This window comes from Dysidea avara, chromosome 9 (genome assembly GCF_963678975.1).
Source record: "Dysidea avara chromosome 9, odDysAvar1.4, whole genome shotgun sequence".
Taxonomy (NCBI): Eukaryota; Metazoa; Porifera; class Demospongiae; order Dictyoceratida; family Dysideidae; genus Dysidea; species Dysidea avara.
In genome coordinates, this window is record NC_089280.1 from 10738254 (window position 1) to 10751285 (window position 13032).

Below are 13032 nucleotides of genomic sequence, written 5' to 3' on the forward strand. Positions count from 1 at the left end.
AGTGCAAAATGTAGTTAGTAGTTTTGAAGGTCAAAATTATTACCTGGTCCAACATTTACACCCATTTTAAAAAGTACACTGTTCAAATTCATAACATCTCTAAGGGTGTTCACTTGCATGTTCAAAAACAGCTCCCTTGGGATGTTAGAAGAGGTGCTGTGATGACAGATGTTAGGTGTTGTAATAAGAGTAATTGTGTTAGAAAAGGTGCTTAGATGACAATCGCAGGATGCACATGCTACAGAGGAGCACTATGGTATGCAACAAGAGCACTATGGTATGCAACAAGAGCACTATGGTATGCAACAAGAGCACTATGGTATGCAACAAGAGCACTATGGTATGCAACAAGAGTAATCACTATACACATGTAGCATAAGCCAGATTAGGAGAAAATGTTTGCTCAAATTAAATGACAAACAAATTAATTGAAAGAAAACATACAAATTGAAGCTTTCACCATATCATTTACATGCAAGACTTCCAACAGTGTCCGGAAAATGTTACTGACCTAGCACTGATCTCAACAGTTCAGAGTAACAGCGTAATGATCCAGCTCATTGCAAATACTCTAGTTTTTGACAACAGGCTAAAGTGATGTGATGTTTTGAGTTAAGAGGACATGAGTGTTCCAGAATACTCAATACATGAGTAGCAAAGTCTGTTATAAAACTACCAATATCAGGCTGAATGACATGGGGTTGGAACCTCTTTTAACAAACTCTCCAACTTAAGAATAAATGAGGACAAGGGTTTTTTAGTTTTGGTCCATTCTAGGCTCTGAAAGAGGATAATATATGAAAAATCAATCTAAATTTCTTGGTCATAAAGTGTTTGCTACTTGGAGGTTCCACCTGGAGCACAGACTGGTTCTCAGAGGTTTAAATTTCTTGTAGATAGAAGCATGGTATATACCCCTACAATGCTAAAAAATTTTTATGGATCAGATTCCTCCATTAAAGTGTATTGCATATGTGATGCATATCTTTAATAATGCCATAAGTCCACTGTAGTATTATATAGCTGACTGCTTTTCAGGAAAAAAAAGTTGATGATCTAGTCTGGCGGCGCCCACCTGAGCAGGCGCCGCCAGACTAGTAATGATAGCTTATGAGGTATACGATTCATGGCAAAATTTTAAGCTAAAGTATAGATCCTGGATCTATGGCTAAAGAGAGGCCAGGGTGAGTACATGTAGCAGCACTATGGAGCCCCGCCCACAATAGAATTAACAGTACCCTACGGAGTACCGAGTAATTGTCGGGCGCCGTGGTGTAGTATTTACTTAGATACGCGCCTCTATTATCTATGATATGATAAAACGAATATCGACCAGGACTGATATCGATCGCTCATAGGTTCCGCTGTTCCGGATTCGATAAAGGTTGGATGGTGAACTTGCTTACCCCGTAAAGGATTTGACCAGGTAAATACACTGGTCTCGGCGCTTGTGTCAGTTTGATGATTCAGTGAGGAAATTGACAACTTGTATACTGTACTGAATAACGCACTATGTATTGTATTTACTCTGTATCTTGGTTACTATTCAGTTTCGTGGTCACTGTATTCATAGATGTTAACTATAGAGCCTACGTTCTAATAACTATGGATGGCGAAATTTGACACCTAGTAATTAACTACCGTGACACACCCCTAAGTGGGGTGTATCCATTCACTGGACTGGACTACTGGACTGGCATATTTTTGGTTTTTGTACATTCTGTGGTTAAAATTTTTTGAGTCTCGCAAGCCAAGGGTCCTGAGGGAACCTACAGCCCACTACTAAATGCTGAATATGAGCAGTAGAGTATGTGATAGCTGTCTTAATAATTTTGCTGTGATTTATTATGTCCTACAACACTTATTCCCTACCCTGGTGTATAGTAATGCTGTAGGGAATGTATATCAGCAATAGTTCACCAGCGATCAACTCACCAGTTGACAAGATATCCTTAGTGTGAGCTCAAGGAGCAAGCTATATATAGTATAGTCTTGCATGGCAAGACCTTTACTTCTGGAGAAGGGCTTACCGATTAGAAATTTTTCAGCGTGTGCTTAATTATAATCATTGCATCCCACAGCACTGAAAACAAGTCCATCCATGCTAGCTCAATTCCTGAGCTCACACTAAGGATATCTTGAAGGATATTGTCAACTGGCAAGTCAATCGCTGGTTAATTATTGCTGATATACATTCCCTACAGCATTACTGTATACCAGGGTAAGGAATAAGTGTTGTATGACATAATAAATCACAGCGAAAATATTAAAAGACAGTTATCACATACTCTACTGCTCATATTCAGCATTTAGTAGTGGGCTGTAGGTTCCCTCAGGACCCTTGACTTGTGAGACTCAATAAATTTTAACCGCAGAATGTGCAAAAACCAAAAATATACCAGTCCAGTATTCCAGTCCAGTAGTCCAGTGAATGGATACACCCTTCCTAAGTGATCTGCTGGTAATATGGAACTTTCAGTAAAAATTTGAGCTCAATATCACATTTTATAGTGAAGTTATGGCTATTAAAATAACAAGTAAAATTAGATACCTTTTTACATAGGAAAAATGGCACAAAAAGGTGCATTTATTATGTTTCTGAATTACACATTATAAAGAAATGTTGTCGATGAATGAACAGCTATGTAACAACTTCTAAGGCCCCTAAGTCAATGTCCTCATGTAAATTAAGTGGTAACACATCATCTTCACCTTCATACCGCACATTGTACCATTCATCAGTCCCTGCAACCTTACTCAGGACTTCGCCAAAGTACCATTGCTCAACACCACTTTCGTCCAACCACCTATACTTAATGTTTTTTCCAACCAATGACTCCCTTCCTTCATTAGCTAGCCCAGAGACTGCCTCTTCCTCATTAATCAATTTGGCAAGGTTATCCATCAACTCCCCTACAGTATGCTGTTGTCCATTTTTAGAAAACAAAAACAGTTCTTTATGACGATAGCTTCTCTGGTCTAATACCCGTTCCCTAAAGTTAAACTGAACTTTCAAAGCCCTCAACTTTGCAGTCTTGGATCTCTCCTTAGCAATACTTCAGCAATATCATCTTTGCTTTGCCACAGGCCATACTGAATAATATCTTTAGTAAGATTTTCTTTAATCCTTAGTTGTTTTACACGTGCAGCCTCCAATGCATGTTGCTTTTCATGCAGAGCTTTAATGCTCTCTTTCAGAATATTTTGCTTCCTCTCCTTAAACAATCTTCTGAATTCTGTTGCTAATTTCCTGGCAGCTTGAAGAAGGTGCTGTACTTCCTCTGGTGACTTAAAAGTCAGCCAATTCATAGTTTTGTTGTTGGAAACAAAATCATAGCTTCCAAAGACAGTATAGTGGTGTTTGGCTTTTCACGCAAAAGACAATCCAGTTTTCAAAAGTCTGTTCACTCACAACGTTTGTTTTGGAAACTGACTTAGTTTCATTGGAGAGCTCAGCACTAGGATTACAGTGTGCTCCACCAGGTAAGGGGTCTTAGAAACAAGAGCTGAGAAAACGTTACACAAAACCTCAAGCAATTCCTGTGTAGTTGCATCGTGATCTGTACTAGCAATTAAGCAATACCAAATCTCATCCTTTGTTGGAGGATAATCTGCATACAATTCTGCATCCCCTTGCGACAATCTGCTGGCATCTTGAGCCCATGCATCTAGTTTTATGATCAACACATCAAAATACATATTCATCTCCAGAATTGTTACATTGTCAGATTCTAGCACACGCCAAAGAGGACCACTGACACTCATCTACAGAGAATGAAAGAAATTGACTTCAATTCTCACATAATTGCTATGGTTTTCATTAGTAGAAACAGCTCTCGATTAAAGCCTGCTCATGGAGCTAACAATAACCACTAGCCAACCAACAAAGATATTTCTTCACTGATTCTGGCTACAAAGGAGCATAAAATACCTATTACCGGCTTTATAAAGGAGCATAGTGCCCATTTCCTTTTCACGAAGCAAATACAATAACGTGGGCTAAAAGAATACATCAGTCGGTCACAAAATACTACAACAGTGACACAAGCACCTCAATGAATTCGAGTATAGTACGTACAGGCTAGATATATGCACTTTAAGTACAAATAAACTGAAATACACTGTATGTGGTATTTACACCTAGTAAACTGGCCTTACCTCTTCCTTATCACTCGTACGGTTGTCAGAATCGAAATCAGCACTATTGAAAATCTATACAAGCTCTAAATCACGCTGGATCCAGCTGTAACCTCTTGGAAATGCTAATTAGTTCAAGGTGCATCAGGTGCCACGAGTGTAATAGAATTTTGCTCTAATTACTTGAGCCTAATGTTTACATGAAGATTTTATTTGTAGATTTTCAAAATCCAATAACTTTTTAAATACCAAACCAAATAATTTTAAATAAAATTTTGATAGATGCGCTGGAATCCAGGAATCGAGTTTTGCATAAAGATTAGTTAAAAGAAGACGGAGTTTTAACTGAGGAGAGACTTTACGGCTGTGTGTCGAAAACCACGAGATTACAAATCACTATTATGAAGTAACTACGTAAATTAAATTGTAACTACAATTTCATTGGCATTAGTAAGATCATTGGTATATATCATTGGTAAGGTCATTAGTATATATCATTGGTAAGTCACAACTTCTTTATTGCACTCAGTTATGGTGCCCACATTTGATGAAAGATACACTGAACCTTGAACAAATTCAGCATCGTGCCAGTTCATACTTAACAATTATATTAGCAGTTACAAATCTTGACTGGCTAAACTTAAACTTTTCCATTTTGATGTATCTGTTTGAACTCCAGGCTATACTTTTTGCAGCCAAATCCATCAACAACCAGTCTAATATTACTAATTGTATGTGACTCGCTGAGCAAAAACCCGACTTGTTTGCATTTCCTTGAATTTTATTTTATGACTTTTGTTGTCTAGAGGGAAAAACCAATGGGCTGTTAAAGTTTCAACCTTATTTGGTAAGAGCTTTCAGACTTATAGTGATAGACAACAAGAAGTGCAAAACAATTGATTTGTACAGTGCCTATACTGAAAAAAATTACAGGCGCTCGTTTAATCAATCATAAGTCTCAAGTGCAACGGACTACAGAGTTAGGAGTTGTGACCATGAACTGGGGCATTCGTCAAGGTATAGATTTTGGGCTAAACATACCCATGCTATCAAACAAGAAGGCTGTTAAAGCTTAGAAACAGTGACAATAAAGTTACATTTTATTGCAACGTAAACAAACACACATAACTCACATCTGCTTCATGGTACAGAAAAATGGTCTTACTCTCCATGAAGAGGTGAATCCGTTGGCATATCTGCCTTCACTGTTTACTGAAGCGATTAAAACGTATGTAAAATTATTTATGTATAGCATGGATTTTTTTCCCAATGTATTTCAATGGCATTTATCTCAAAAATAGAATTATGCAAACAAGTCGGGTTTTCACTCAGTGGGTCAAATATAAAATTCACTGGATCTGGTATTAGCAACAAACTAATTCATCCTTACCATTTAAATAACAGTCTCATCACTCTTACTTTCACAGATTCTCATCACTTTAAAACACTATGCCTGTGCTTGACCTGAATTTGTGATAAAGTACAAACTTAATATCTATGAAGTCATTTCTTAACATTAAATTTCGACAACAATATTAACTATCCATTACACTACCTTTGTACCTGCTCAAGTTGTCATCAGTCCAAGCTTCCCACCTTTAATTTGCATCACTTGTAACTAACATTATTATTCTGTTTGTAAATCAGGACACACGATATTGTGTCATGTGGCCAAGTGTAGCTAGTGTGGACACGTGACAGACAAGTGTGTACTTTACAGGAACCAAGAAAATGTTGTTTTCATGCAGTCATAACTCAATAGTTCCTGGACAGCAGTTAACCAATTTTGCTGTGAAAACTCCCTTGGGGTAGGGCACCTCCTATTCCAAATGTTAGTTGAATCTGCCTAGCCATCACTGAGATATGCACCTTCAAAGTTCGTCTTATTTTCTTCATACTTTTCTTCATCTGCTTTTTTCTTCTTTTCGCTCCACTCGTTAGAACTCATATATGCTTTAGTCAATTGACTTCAAATTTGGAAGGCAGTACGAGCATAATGCAGTACAATTTTCATACAGATTGAACTAACAACAATGGAATTGTGTGTGATTTTGAAAATTGCAAAAGCGATGTTGTCATGCCTACAGTGTAATCCGCTTGACGGAATAACTTGAAAATTAGTCTGTACATGAAGTTACTATCATAGTGTAAACCTTTTGTGGTTTGAAAATACTGAGAGTATTACAGTACCACCCAAAGGTAACGTTACACTCATGAGCAGTTGACACTCGTGTAGTCCATTGTTAAACTGTGAGTTTCTTTGTCATGTGTGTGCTAGTTATCTCACCAAGTGTAGCCACAACACGCGAGCTCCCTCTGGCCAGTAACCACGTGTCTTCGCACGTAATGTGTTCCAGTTGTGCATCGTGTCAAGTCGTGGCCTGGATTTGAGCATTCGCGAGGGATTGTAACATTACTTCTGGGCAGTGTATCTAAGGAGATATAAAGCAAAACCATACACGTGAAAACAGTGCAGTCGAGACACTCTAATAGAACAGTCACTGATAAGTAAAAACCATGCGTGAAAAACGTTGAAAAAAAATTCTCCAGGTTTCAAACCAGGGACCTCCACACCTATATACCCAAGCCCTTTACCACTCTGCCACTGCTGTCAGTTGTTCCCCTTACTTAATTTCTACCTTATAAATGAAGTTCTGATTTAGTACACTAGAATGATACCTCATTAACAGAAAATTAAGTCATTCATAGAAATCCACAATTGTCCATGGAACTCTAATGCTTGCACATTTATTTCTTGTATAAACCAACTGAGCCATGTGCACAAATAGAGTATCTTCAAACATATAACAGAAAACACAGATATTTTGTATTTCTAAATACTAATTACAAAAGCAATTACCAATGTGGCAAGAAAAGTGGTATGTGGGCGGGTGATGGGAAATTAAATTCCCAGCTTACCTATGCTTATTACACTCACTATTGCCACCTACTCCACTACACAACACAGTGTCATCAACAATGAATTGCCAGGTGATCATGAGTTTCTTCCCCGAAACCATAGCTAACAATTTAATCCAACAAATAATTGAATCCAACTCACTCAATACATTTTATAACTGATCGCTACAAATAGCCATGACTGAACCAGTAATTATGTACATGTAGTTATACCGTATCATACTCAGGGGCAGATCCAAGGGGTTTTAGAAGCTGGTCAAGTATATTTTAGCAATTAAAATTGATTTTCCAATCTACAAGGTATCAAAAGTTCAGATTGAAATACTCTAATAGAACAGTCAACTATCAACAGTTACATTTTAGATTTTTAAAACTTACATAGTTTACTTGTACCTACACAGTAAAAATAATTTAAAAATTGCATCTGAGAGGGTTAAAGACCTGACATTTTTTCTGTGGCATGCCCTCTGAATGGCATTCATATATGTTGTATGTTTCAAAATTCAAACTTCACCTCTAAACTCTTTAGCCTGTTCCTGATGCTGCGCCAGCAAGAGTTTTTGGTGAAACTTGTTACCAGATTCAATCTCAGAATATAAAATTTTCTTGTGAAGTGTGCCTCAAGCTTTAAGTGTACATACAACAGAAAATTTGGAAACCTGTCACCAATTGAAATTCCTGGAGACACCCTTGATACTGTACAGTAGTACTGTTACTGTACAAGGTTTGTACTTTCTCATAAAAGATATTAACCCAAAACCAGCATCACAATACCTTCATGGCACCTTGGCAGTATTGGTTAGGTAGGGGTTAGCCCCAAAGTGTCTTTAGAGTTGCCAAAATGGTTCCAATGAGTTGCTACAAAAAAATTTTTTTTTTTAATTATTAAGCAGAATTTTCTACAGACCAGCTGCCTGCCCGATACATTCAGATAAGCGTAACTTAATAACAGCTAAGGTTATACAGGCTTGATTTTTTCGTTGTTAGATGTTGCTTTAGCCTGACAGGTGCCTTTTGGCAACATTAAGTATGGCGTTATTCTTTCTTTCTTTTGATGCATATGCACTGTGTGTTAATTATGATACAAAAAAGGTAACCAAACAAGTAGGAGGATTTTAAGTTTGATCAGGGATCATAGACATAAACAAAGGAGTATGCCTGCACCTGCAGATATACTAGTAGACATTTAATCCCTAATGGGTATAGACTAAAGTAGGAATTAAATGTCCACTAGCTTTCATATCTGTGACCACCTTTGTTCTACTTTTAATGTCTATGATCTCTAATTTAACTTGAAATTCATTCTACTTGTTACATTAAGTATCTACTGTAGCGATGTTTCAGTTCCCTGGGACAAAATCAGCTAATGCTGCCTATTCCAGTATCTAATCAATCAATCTGGTTAATCATAATCAATTAATCAATTAGTCAATCAATCAACCCCTTTATGAGACTGTTTTGTGAGTGAAGCTCCCAGAAGGGTGTAACCTGTACGTATCTCGATAAGTTTCAATAACAAAACCCATTTTATCATGATAAACAATATTATCTCAATAATAAAATATTATCATACGTAATGTACTTATAAAAGCACAGTTTTGTGTATTAATAATTGTTTTAAGGCTAGTATCTCTTGTCCATTACCACAGCTGATTGTGATCTTACTCATTAGAATACCATCTGCCTGCATTTAATATACAATAGTCTATGGAGATTTACTATTATCTTGAGATATCGATAATATCACGATAATGACATAGGTATCACGATAATCATGTTATATCGTTATTATCGCACAGCCCTACTTGTAACCTCCATTGAAGAAGTAGCAGCATATGCTAGTTGTGGTTTATCAGTTAGTTAAGGGGCGAGATGATATGACCATCAATCTTCTGGGATCTCATGAGCTTGCTTAATGTTTTCAAAAGTTGCTTCAATACATCTTTAGCTGAGTGGGGAACTAGATTAACTTCCAATGAATTGTAATCCAGTGGAACCTTCTCCTTGAGGGTTGCTATGTCCACTAGAGCTTCCTTCATCTGCTGCATTTGTACTTGGACTGTCTTCCCTCGTTGTGCCATTTCAGCTATTGAAATTCAGTCATCTCTCTCTCATGAGGATTGCATTCTTCTAGCAGCGTTTGCACCATATCCTCTGGGGTTTTGGTATTTGACAATCTTGGCTAGTTTCTGGTCTTGTTTTGACATAGTAACACAGTAGCTTCCAGGGTCATAGTTTTAACTAAAATTACTCTTGAGCCCTCCTGTCATCAAATGTCACAGTGTGACTTGCTTTGCCACTTTGTATAGAAGCTATCTCTGATCATAAGTTTCCACTAACAAAACTAAGCAAAGCATTTATAGGCAGAAGTGTAGCCAGAACCCGGGCCACCTGGGCCCAGGTCCAGGTATCAATAATTCAAGATACTCTTATAGAGCAGTTAAGATCAAGATACTCTAATAGAGCAGTCACAGTATTCAGAGAAAAGCAGTGTAGCAAGCTACGTATGTAGTTATATAAGTAGTTGGTGTAGGGAAGCTATATTGTCAGCAGATAGCTAGTTACCTTTTTTGGTTTTCAGCTTACAGCTAGGCCCTGGCATCACCAAAAGTCTGGCTACGCCCCCTGTTTATAGGTACAAAACTATGCATAAAACTCTACAAAGCATGCATGCAGAATAAGAGTACACAAAAAATTTTATCTTTGCAATATACAGTACACAAAAAAACAAAATTCTTCAGTAAAATGTGCCTACTCTACAAGTTACATAATTACAATACTCACCAATGCAGAAATCACAATAGAAATAATAAAGAGTTCAGTTCAGTCTCTTACACAAGACAATAGCATGGCCTGGGTAAACCTGGTCCAAATCCTCAATGTGTATGCATCAAGTGAAAGGACAGCGTGGGGGAAACCCATAACCCTCAAACGTCACCATAATCAAAACAATAAGCTGTGGGAAAGGGTGTGGCCATCAAATACAGTCTAGTTTGAATTTTGTAAAGATGTGACACCAAAGGATGGCCTCCAAGAAATGACTGCAGTGATATTAATGTGACACATTAACGTTACAGCCATTTCTTGACTGCCACCCTTTAAAGATTGTTTTTGATGGCCACACTTTTTCACAGCTTGGCTTAAGCAATCTCCAAAGCTTATCTGCTGCTGTCTTTGTAACTTTCTTCTAAAAGTGAGTCTAAGATTCCACAGGTGGATTTTTGGCTGCTGCTGCTTTTGGCTGCTACTATTGCTGCTGTTGTATATAAGAAATCCCTACTGAGGCATGTAGTTCAGTGTTCAATGATAAAGGTGACTGCTTTATTAGGGTATCCCAATCTCACTGTTTGCAATTAGTGGGTCTCATGGCCAGGCATATTCCTCAACCTTTTATATACACTTCTATGGCATCTATGTATATACACACCTGTAAGGAAAGTGTTTATGCAATAAATTATACCTTGATGTGACTTACTTGTATGAAGATGACAAGTAGGAAAAGTAAGTGAAATGATTTGTGACAGTTTACAATTCCACACATGCCCAAATAAAACAGACAAGAACACAAAAACTGCCATGTACAGCTGTTGTCAAGGGATCATCTTTAAAACAATTGACAGAGAATATGTACATTGGTTGTGTTTATTCTTGAGTTACAAGTGTAAATAAAATGTATCTTTTCTTGTAGAAAAATGATTTTATCTAAACGACGACTGTTAATATGGGGACTATTGCTGTGTTTTAGCTGTGTACTATTTTTCTATGTGTCCAATTCATATTCAAACTTTAAATTGGCGCATGCTAGTTTAGAAGACATGCTACCTGTTGTATCAAAGAGCATTCATGTAAATGACGTGGGCCATAACAGAGACACCATTATGCATGGTTTAGAAAACAGAGGTTTTGTGTTTTGTGTTCACACTATTGAACAGCAACTCGGAGCAGCAATGAATTTACTAACATTATCAAAGTGGGCTAAACATGTTGGAATTTCTCCTGTAGAACCTTTCGTAAACAAGTCTGTTTTCAAGTGGCCTCCTATATGGTCACCATATGAATTATCTACAGCACTTCGTTTCCGTGACTATTTCAACCTTGATCATTGGAACAACATGTGCTCTAAGTTTAATGCAGCACCACTAGTTCCATGGGAAACATTCTTACACAAAAGAACTGACAAATCTATTATAGTTTGTATTTTAATCACTAAACACTGCATACCAAAACAAGTATTCATTGATGATGAAATTAACAGTGAAGATGACTGCAGGTCTCATTTCAGTCATTTTGAGAAGGCCAATGATTATAATTTTAATCAAATTTTGCAAACCAAAATTGTTAGACGTGTATGTATACCATTGTGTAAAAGAAGATTCCATATTGACACCATTAGCAATTATATTTACGGGAGTTTAAAGCCAGATGAAACTACTGTGTTTATTATTAGATGGTTTGGAATGGGAAAAAATTACAGGTTAAGGATTTTGGAGGATGAGTATGGAAGAACAGGTCAAACTGTAGAAATGTTACAGACAAGTGATAGGATTATTAAAGATAGTAGAAATTATGTTAAGAAATACTTGGATTCTGATTTTGGTGAATATGTAGCAATATCGTTTCGATCAGGCAAAAGAGCAAAATTAGTAGACCCATCTGAGCAACCTCATTTCTTCAAAAAATGCATCAAAAATTTGGGACCCACAATCAATTCTTTTAAGTCCAGAAAAATATTTTTAGCTATGGACTTTGGGAAATTTGGAGATGTTAAATTACCCACATACATGGCTGATGATGTAGTGAAAATGATGGAACACGATTTGTTTCATGTGGTTTTTAATGGCACATTAATAATGGAACAATGGGAGCAATCATTTATCAATATCACTAATGGTATAACAGATAGTGGATATATTGCAGCATTACAAAGTAACATATTACAGAATAGTGGATGTATTATCATGTTTGGTGGAAATTCATACTTTCAGAAGAATATTCTGTTTGATTATAAACAAAAGCATACGAATGACAGTATGTGTGTTAAAGAAGTGTGTTATATAGGACTCTAGTATCATGTATTGGTTCATAATTCAGGAGCTGCTTGTACATATACATAATATACACATCAGTAAAACAATATTATATAAAACTACGTGCAAGTATTATTCTTTGTCATGGCTCATGTCTATGCTAGTTTCAAAGATTATTCTCAACTTAATTCCTTTTCATTACAGACTGATCCACTAGGATATCTGCAGGTGTAGCCACAGTGTTACACATTTATAATAAATATAATACATTGAAATGTAAATTGGATGGCTGCAGGTTTGAGGCTGCCCAGGTTCAGTCATGGATTTTTTTTCCTTTCTGCACATTTTCAAACATACTTATATAACAACTTTAAACAGGCAGTAGGACCAGGTGTCCTACAGACCTTCAGCACTTATGCTGTAAAGCCTTAATATAAAAATAAATAACACAGAAACAAAGTAAATCTAAAGATACGGTTTTTAAAAATATCATTATTTTTACTGCCCATATATCTGATTTGTTATTATGTTACATGCATGATTTGGATACTTTCATACTAGAGTATTCTATTAGAGTATCTTGCTCTAAGAAGATTTTCCTACTATATAAATAAGCATGCTATATAAAACATGCAAAGGTCTATCCTCCATCCTTGTGCTCTAGATCGATCCTGAGAATAAATGTATGCTTCATGCTATAGTTATTGCACTGCACTGCTCTTACTTGCATTATAAAGAGCCTAAACAGTATGCTAGATCAAAGGATGTTTCCTGAAGTCCATGGAAATCCTTTTCCCTGCATGTGACCCTGTGTGTGGTTATTAGCTGTGCTATACACGTTTATATTACAGACTCTTGTATAGCTTTTATAAATTCTGTTGTAATAGCTATAAATTCTTCACAGACAGTTAGCATCAGAGTGCTACTGCATAAGTCAGCTGAATATACG

At 36.7% G+C, this 13032-nt stretch overlaps 1 protein-coding gene across 2 annotated transcripts; it reads left to right on the forward strand.

The window, feature by feature from the left end:
* Positions 1 to 1294: 1294 nt before the first annotated feature.
* On the forward strand, positions 1295 to 12202 carry LOC136267119 (uncharacterized). Of its 2 annotated transcripts, none has more exons than XM_066062185.1 (2): positions 1295 to 1426; positions 10745 to 12202. In XM_066062185.1, exon 2 carries the CDS (start codon positions 10749 to 10751, stop codon positions 12120 to 12122), a length of 1374 nt encoding a protein of 457 aa, XP_065918257.1. In that variant the 5' UTR covers positions 1295 to 1426; positions 10745 to 10748; the 3' UTR covers positions 12123 to 12202. The 2 variants fall into 2 exon arrangements, with proteins under 2 accessions (XP_065918257.1, XP_065918255.1); XM_066062183.1 differs by having other exon boundaries at positions 1301 to 1469.
* Positions 12203 to 13032: the final 830 nt, after the last annotated feature.